The 9,303-nt window shown below is 34.8% G+C and overlaps 1 protein-coding gene across 4 annotated transcripts in view; it reads right to left on the reverse strand.

Annotated features, from left to right (window-relative positions):
• Nucleotides 1-9,303, reverse strand: part of Tbc1d31 (TBC1 domain family member 31) — a 66,738-nt gene that overhangs the window by 44,720 nt on the left and 12,715 nt on the right. For 3 of the 4 annotated variants that reach the window (XM_021724380.3, XM_005316189.4, XM_005316188.5), the window contains exons 3-4: nt 8,989-9,104; nt 6,577-6,755 (exon numbers count right to left, since the gene is read on the reverse strand). In XM_021724380.3, the coding sequence (XP_021580055.2) occupies nt 6,577-6,755; nt 8,989-9,104 (295 nt within the window). The remainder of the gene's footprint in view (nt 1-6,576; nt 6,756-8,988; nt 9,105-9,303) is intronic. The other variant, XM_021724386.3, reaches the window with a different exon arrangement.

The following is a 9,303-nucleotide window of genomic DNA, read 5'->3' on the forward strand; positions in this document are numbered from 1 at the left end:
ATAGTTCCAATACTAAATGCTGATAAATATTAAAAATACCAGTGAAAGTGCAGGGAAAGGGCAGTGTCACACACTGCTGCAGGGAGTGAACACTAGCTAAAGACATTACACAACCTGTCTCAGCAGTCTTAAAATACATCTCTCAGGTAGTTACTTCATTTCCTAGAGTTAGCCCTTCAGGCAGCCAGGCGCCATGGTGCACACCTATAGTCTCAGCAACTTGGGAAGTAGGAGGATCCCAAGTTCAAGGCCAATTTTGACAACTTAGTGAGACCCTGTTTCAAATTAAAAAATAAAAAGGGCTGGGGATGTAGCTCAGTGGTTGAGCACCCCTGGGTTCAACCCCTACTCCCCAATCACCACAACTACCAAAAAAAAAAAAAAAAGAGAGAGACAGTCCTTTGAGAATAGTTGGAAATCATTTTAAGATAAATATAAGCATTATTTATAAGAGTAAAAAGGTGAAAAGGCATACATGATCATATTTTATTACAGATTTGATTTATATAAAGAACTGAGAGTGAAATTCATTAATAGCAGAGTTAAAATGTCTTTATTTTACTCTCTTAATTTCCATTTTATACAAGCATTAATAATACTTCCTTTTGATAGTACAAAATTTTAATTAAAATTGACCAACATTTTCTCACCAGAGCTTAAACGGCCTCAAATTCAATTTTATGAATACATCTGCACAATATTTTTTTTTGAGAGAGAGAGAGAATTTTTTAATATTTATTTTTTAGTTTCGGTGGACACAACATCTTTATTTTATTTTTATGTGGTGCTGAGGTTCGAACCCAGCACCCCGCGCATGCCAGACAAGCTTGTTACTGCTTGAGCCACATCCGCAGCCCTGCACAATATTTACATATATACAACACACCATGAAATATACTGTTTAATTAAAACCATCTATTCTGGATTAATGTCAATCAGACACAATAAAAATGCTAATAACTACATAAAATTCTGGTAGATCATACAAGGATCTGATCCACCTTGTCACTTTTTGTGTTTGGCTCACTTGCTAAACACAACTCCTAGTAGTCTGCTAAGAGATTGATTATGTTAGGAAAATTTATAATATAAAGGTCTTATAGAAGATATTTACAATAAGTACATTATAATCTATAATAAATACATTAAGAAACTGTTTGAAAGGCTGGGGCTATGGCTTAGCAGTAGAGTGCTTGCCCAGCACATGCAAGGCCCTGGGTTCAATCCTCAGCACCAAGTAAAAATAAATAAAATAAAGGTATTATGTCCAACTACAACTAAAAAATAAATATTTTTTTAAAATATCAAAAATGATATAATAAAATTCTTATTATAATTTGTAGTCATTTTTTTTCTAAAAAAGTAATAAAGTTTATTCCAACTGGAGAAGCAAAAGCTTAAAAGTTAATGAGCATCAATTGCTATTTTAGGGGAATAGTTGTGATAGATTAGTGCCTGCATGATTATTCATTACTAGATTTGTGATTTTAATTGCCAGATTTTAATGATTACAAAATTGTTCTTAATGAATCATATGTCACTATTATTTAGATAGTGTCATCTCTTGATACCATAAAAAACTTAGGAAAAACATTAACAGTATATATTGGGGGTGCTGAATTCAGGGATGGGGTTGCAGTTTTTCCTTGTAGAATGTGAAAATCCTAAACTTTCTGTGTTAGTCTTTTTTTTCTGTTTCCATAATAAAATACCCGAGATTAGGGAAAATGTAAAAGAGGTTTACTTAATTTACATTTATAGAGGTCTAAGAGTGTGGTACCTCCTCTTGCTCAGCCCTGATGAGGGCTTTCTGGAGACAGTATAGCAGCAACACTCTGGAAGGGTAAGAGAGAGGGAGAAACCACAAGGCAAGATAGGAAGCCAGAGGAATTCAGGGGCCAGGCTTGCTCTTTTCACAATCTCTTTCTCCTTTACCAGAGTCCCCCAAGAACTGCATTGATTCCTTCTAAGTGTGGAGCCTCAATGAAGGCCCCATCTCCCAACACTGCCACACTAAGGACCAGCACTTGCACCTTTGAGGGACAAAACACAAATTATATCCAAATCAGAACTTTCCAATTCAATTTTGAGATGTATGTAAGCTGTTCTTAAAGTCTGAAGACTTTAGGATAGTTACATTAGCAAGTTAAGGTCAAATGCATAATTTAGCAAGTTCTCATTGTAAGGAGACCCAGAATTAAGCTTGGCAACACTATTAAACATGTCCTGATATCCATCATAAAGCTTTTTCTGGCTGGGTGTGGTGATGCATGCCTATTACAATCCCAGCAGCTCAGGAGGCTGAGGCAGGTGGATTGCAAGTTCAATGCCAGCCTCAGGAACAAAGTGAGGCTCTAAGCAACTTAGTGAGAACCTGTCTCAAAATGAAAAATTTTAAAAAAGGGGCTGGGGATATGGCTCAGTGGGTACACACCCCTGGGTTCAATCTCTAGTACCTAAATAAATGAATAAAATTTAAAACTTTTTCTGATACATACTGAACCACAGGAATCATAAAGCCAGGATTTATTCCTAAATCCATGAAGAACTGAATATCTTACTTTGAAGCTTCAACAAAAGAATCACAATGTAATAATTTGAAGAGGTGTAACTGGTTTACCTGAGAAGCAATATGGTGTGATGGAAAGCTTTTCGGAAAGACAGGTTTGAATTCAAACTGCAACTCTTTTTGCAAACAATGCAACACAGGACAAGTTACTTGATGTTTCTGAACTTCAGTTTATCCTTTTATAAAAACAAGTTACTTCATGTTTCTGAACTTCAGTTTATCCTTTTATAAAAACAATATCTAGTTAAAAATAACTACAAAGTGCCAGTTACATTGTATGTAAGCAACTGGCATCTATTGCTATTAGTCTTTCTGCTCCTAACACATACCAAAAAAGAAAAAAGAAAAAAAAATCAGTGGAAAAGGGATAGAGTCCTTTTAAAAATACTTGGAAGGCTAGGTTTGTAGCTCAGTGAGCACTTGCCTCATGTGCGTGAGGCACTGGGTTCAATACTCAGCACCACATTAAAAAATAAATAAATAAAATAAAGATACTGTGTCCATCTACAACTAAAAAAAATTTTTAAAAAAACACTTTGAAAGTCAGACATAGTGGCTCACATCTATAATCCCAGCGATTTGGTAGGCTGAGGCAGGAAGATCTCAAGTTCATGGCCACCTAGGCAACTTAGTGAGACTCTGTCTCAAAATAAGAAACAAAAAGGACTGGGGATATATCTCAATGGAAAAGCACCCCTGGATTCAATCCCCAGTAGCAAATAAATAAATAAAAACACTTTGAAACAATGATCCATAGTTCTTTGTCTGAAACCATTGAGGCCAGATGTATTTCAGAATTATTTTCAACTTAAGTACTGCAATGTAACACATATTCCATAGCATCATATGACCTATGCCAACAGCTTATATTCAAATATGTTATTACAACCTCACATCGATTCAGTTCAAATTTTTGCTGCCCTATTAACCAAGGTCAAAACATATTTTGCCACCGAGTTAAACACTTCTGGGCAACTAGCACTGTGCTAAGTGCTTTGCATTGGTAAATATTTTGTTGAAAAGTTTAACATGACTCTATTGCAAAGTCTTTAGATTTAACTTCTAGTTCATAAGAAATGCACAATAGCAAAAAACAAGTTAAATAACAATGATGAAACACTAAGACAAATACAGAATGTGGGGCATTTTCCAAAACAATTGGCCTGATATCTCCAAAAAGTTAATGTCATGGAGAAAAAAATGGAACATTTTTAGACTAAAAAGTGGAATATTTTATGATGGCACTAAAAGTGCCATCATAAAATGAACTTCATATGGGAAGGTAGGGGAGGGAAGGGGGAATAGGAAGGACAGCAGAATAAAATAGACATAGTATTGCTGTATGTATATACGTGACTGTATGATCAATGTGATTCTGCAACCTATATACTCAGAATAATGAGAAATTATACCCCATTTGATTCAAAGGTATGATATGTCAAGATCATTGTACTGTCATGTGTAACTAATTAAAACAAATTTAAAAAAAGAATCTGGAAAAAAATTATGTCATTTAAATGAAAATGGATGGATCTTGATGCTGAGGGCCATTGTCAAGTAGGAATGACGCTTCAAAATTTCCTTGCCAGCGTACCCCATGTTAAATGGATTTTGCTGTTAACATTGCATGTAAGGTGACCTTGCTCAAGGACCAAGGCGGATCGAGTTTAGAGCTGATCAGGTTTGAGGAAGTATCCCGCTCTTTAGGGTGTTCCTGGTTTAAGACAAAAGGAGTTTTAGGGAAGTTGGAGGTTGAAGATTATTGCTGCTAGGAGTAGGGCGTGCCTGCTGCCTGAGTTCCCGCTGAGTTCTCAGAAAAAGTATTTAGGACGTGTATTGTGCGGGAGATTGGGATTGCCCCTGAACCTGTGTGGAGGCGGTATACGTTTGGGAATAAAGAATTGCTGTTTGAATCTACAAGTGTGTGGTGACTCGTGATTCTGTGCCAAGCCGAGACCTTGGCATCTTGACACCTATGTTAAGCAAAATAAACCAAACTCAGAAGGCCAAAAAAAAAAAAAAATGAACTTCATAGCAAAAGACCCAAAGACAGTTACTTCAAGGATTTCATGCATCAGCAAAATAAATAAATATTTCAAAGTTCTACTTAAAATTTAGAAATCAGAACCTAGAATAAAAATTCAGGATTAGTAAAAATTTAAAAAGACTTAAATTTTACTTTAAGAGTAGGATATTTATTTCCTATTTTCAACAGTGTAAGCCAGTGGTAGAACTGTCTAGCCCACCTCTAATTTTTGTATAGCCCAGGAACTAAGAATCTTTTACATTTTTAAGGGGCTACATAATTTTACTCTTGGCCTGAAAAGACAAAAACCATTTACAATCTAGTTCTTTAAGAAAGAGTTTGCTGGTAATTTATAGACTATGGCGTTCTATTCTTAAAATAGTACACTTATATGCATATATCATACATATACTTTTTTCCCCAAATTTAATTTTATTCTTATACCACTAATATTTGGAATCATACTTTTGTAAACTAAAATGTCTAAATTACCAAGCAAGGTTAGCATTGGCAACTATCCAGTGTGTATAATTTTAATTTCATGGTAAAAGGAACAGATGGTTTTTGTGTTGTTGTTTTATAACTCTATTTCCATTGTGGGCTCCAATTCCCAATGCTCTTTTCTTTGGAATTTAAAATTCAATTTAAGTGCTAAAGCAATTAAAGAAGAAAAGACCTACTAAGACATTTAGTCTAAAGCCCTACTGAATATGCTGGCTATAACTTTATCTCTTTTTAATTATTAAAGGCACACAAAGGAACTCTGGGATTTCCACGGGGACTACAAAACAAATTTTTGGTTTGACATGCATTACTAGCTGTTCCTGTTAATAACAAAGAAATTAAAAGCAATACTGCAAATACAATATAACCTCAAGCAAAGTAAACTATCACATGGGAGACCTAGATACTCCTGAAAACAGTACTTAGCTAATCAAAAAGAAAAAAATTAAACTTAAAAGCAAAAGAAATGGATTTGTGAGTCTGTCTGTATAGTTCTGGGGATGGAACCCAAGGGTACGCTATAACTGAGCTACACCCTGAGCACTTTTAATTTTTCATATATATAAGGTTTTTTAAAAAATATTTTTTTTAGTTGTTGAAGGACCTTTATTTTATTCATTTATTTATTTATACACACTTCTGAGAATTAAACCTAGTGCCTCCCACATTCCAGGCAAGTGCTCTACCACTGAGCCACAACCCCAGACCATATAGTTTTTATTTTGAGATAGGGTCTTGCTAAGTTACTGAGCTTGGACTTGAACTTGTGGTCCTTCCACCCCAGTCTCCCAAGTCACTGGCATTACAGGCATCTGTCACCATGCCCAGTTAAGATATTAAAAATTTTTTTAAAAGGTAGTATATATATACAATGGAATACTAATAAGTAATAAAATGGACAAGCTATTGATACCTAAAATATAGATGAAATCTCAAACATTATGCTGAGTGAAAAAACCTTACATAAACTATTACTGAGTAATTTAATTTGTATGAAATTTTAGAAAAGGCAAAACCAACCTATGGTGGAAAACAATATACTAGTGCTTACCCAGGAAGGATATGCTGGAAATTTCTGGGATAATGGTAATGATAGGGCTATATAGGTTATATGGGTGTATGCATTTGTTGAACTTAACAAATGAATACTTAAGACCTATGTATTTCATCATATAAAAATCTTACATTAATAAATATTGAACTATAGTCAATTAAATACAGGCTCAAGCACACTGATGTCTATGATTTAAAACACACTAAAAAGAATTAATGAACAGAAAGACAGGAAGATGGATAAATCCATAATACAGACAAATTGCTATATGATTGAAGTTGCTCATAACAAAATTATGGAGCTGCAGCTAGAAACTGAAACCATCACATTGTGAGAGTTGGGTTTTCACAGCTGTAATTATAACAAAACTTTAAAAAAGAAAACTTAGTCTGAGAAGCACATGCCAAGATGCCTATCACTCACCTTCTGTATGCCCACTGACTGGCGAATATTCAGTTTTCTTTTTCTCTGAAAGGTATCCAAGTCCCACAGTTGTGCTGTATCAGAAGAAGTGGTGATGGCATATCTCCCTGATGCATGCACAGAAATTGAAAATACTGATGATTCATGTCCTCTCATCCAGCTAACTAGCTCCTTGGTGACTATGGTAAAAATAAAATTGTTGCACAAGTGAAGCACTATACATTTTACATGTTCACCTATACATACTACTGTACATAAACACTATGCATGAACTGATTTAACTGATAACTACATATTACATAAGCCACCTCCACCAATATCCATGAAAAGGGAAGCCCGCAGGGCTGGCTGATAAAGTGTACCATGGGACATGTTAGTAACGTGTCTGATGGAGGTATCAGAGGATGAGGCCTACAAAGAGTTTGAGAATAGCCTCAAATGTGACACTGAGTCTGGGAATTCTCTTGTGGGTAATAGTTTTATGTAGAAGAGTAGCATATATGATCCATATTTTACAAAGGATACTTTGAGCACATATGGAGTATGTACTGGAAGAAGGGAAGATATTGAACAAGATTCCTTTATGTGTTGCTATAAAAATCCAGGCAGGAGATGAGGTAAACTAAGAAAGGATAATGGAAAAATGAAATAAATTCAAAAGCTATGAAAGAGAAATATCAAAGGACTTAGTGATCAAATTAATGTATTAAGATAAAGGAGGAATTATGACTCCAGTGGTTCTAGTTATGGAAGAAGATACTGATACTATTATGTAAGAAAAACATGAGGAAGAACAGATTTTGCAGCATGGGAAAGAGAAAAGTTTGATTTTAAAAACGGATTTTGAGGTGTGTGTATTTGTGTAAGCAGAGAAACTCCCTGGTAAGGAAAACACCAAAAACTATCCATGATAATTATCACTAAGTAGTAAAAGTATAATAATTTTTATTTTATCCTCACACTTCTCTGTAATGTTTCCAAATTTTCTACAGTGGGCAAGCTTTACTTTTATGACCAGAATCCTTCCTCCATAAAGATGGAACTGAGAATAGTCAGAAAGCAAGACAACAACATGGAAACATTCAAACTGGGTCAAAACTGAAGATACAGGAACAAATTTCTTAGGAAAACAGTTGTGGCTTCCAAACACCAATGGAAAGTCTGGTATTAGTTAATGACTAATTTTTCACTGGTCTTCAGTAAGATGAAAAAAGGATAATACTGTAAGTTTTTCATAAGTATTATTCTTTAATGTCCCTTGCTTTATTAAATAAAATTATGTTTTTTCAATGTCAATTAGCAAAATTAAAAATTGATACATTAAGTGGTTCAGCTACTTAGAGAGGTCCTAAGCAACTTTGTGAGACCCTGTCTTAAAGTAAAAAAAATTTAAAAGGGCTGAAGATATAGCTCAGTGGTAAAGCACCTCTGGATTCAATCTCCAGTAACCCCTCCAATATGTATATGTATATGTATACATATTACAGTAAAATTTATTTTATCCTCATACTTTTCTGTTGTTTCCAAATTTTCTACAGTGAACATGCTTTTTCATATTATATATATATACACATATACATATATATATACATTATATATGTATATATAACATAATTAGTATATATAATACATTTTATACATGTATATATTATATATAATGTGGTATGAAACATACCGGTAATTATACATATATTTTTTCTTTTTAATATATACCTATAGAATAAGGAGTTTTTCCTCCAAAGAGAAGTCTGGTTTTTGTTTAGGTTCCTAGGAGGTAATTTCCCAACCCATTATTCATGGTGGTCCCTCAGGCAACATAAAAATGGTTTATGTTAAGAAAAGAACTCAGTGAGGCCTGACTGCACAGAAAGACCAATCACATCATTAGAAGGTCTATGAGTCTAGCCTCTTGGGAGGGCAGGAGCACTAGAAATTTATTCTACCACATGGGCGATATAAATCATGCCTTTATAGTGATAAAACCTGACACCAGGCTTGGTGAACTTCCGGGGTTAGCAACATCGGTGCTGACTGCTACAGGTCAGTGCTGGGAGGGTAACGTGTCCCTAAGGACAAAGGAAGTTTCCCTTTTAGAAGATTCCCAGATTATATTATACCCCTCCTTCTTTGGCTGGCTCTAATTTTTGCTACGTTATGACTATAATCACAAGTATAATGCTTTTCTAAATTCTGTGAGTTGTTCTAATGAATCACCAAATCTGAAGGTAGTTGGGGAACCATGAGTTGGGAAGCAGCCTATCTGAAGTGAAGAGGGTCCTGGGTCTGTTCCCTACTCTCACCCCACAGCTTGCCACTGTGTCTGAAGTGAAGGCAGTCTTATGGGTTAATTCTTTTCAGTTCTTCAGTCTATGATTTGCTCTGTTTCAAAACTCAAAGAAGAGGACTTCTTACCTATATCAAAGCATTTAACAGAATAATCAGCCAATGCCACAAGGAATTCAGATTTCCTATGAAGATTAAAGGCCAGAGCCGTGCAAGCTTGTGTTGTTCGCTGAACAAGATTAAACCTATGAAGAGATCACTTAGTTAGAATCAGAAATTCTATATATAAATCCAAAAATTTTATGCTGGAGGAGTCTTTAGAAATTAGGAAAATGAGGCCCAGAAAAATAAGCCATTTTGATAGACAAAAAGTAGGTTATGAAAAGTGCTACGTGTCATATTAAAGAGTTTGAATTTCACTTACACAAAATGGGAAGCCACCAT

Source organism: Ictidomys tridecemlineatus, chromosome 7 (assembly GCF_052094955.1).
Source record: "Ictidomys tridecemlineatus isolate mIctTri1 chromosome 7, mIctTri1.hap1, whole genome shotgun sequence".
In the NCBI taxonomy this organism is placed as follows: Eukaryota; Metazoa; Chordata; class Mammalia; order Rodentia; family Sciuridae; genus Ictidomys; species Ictidomys tridecemlineatus.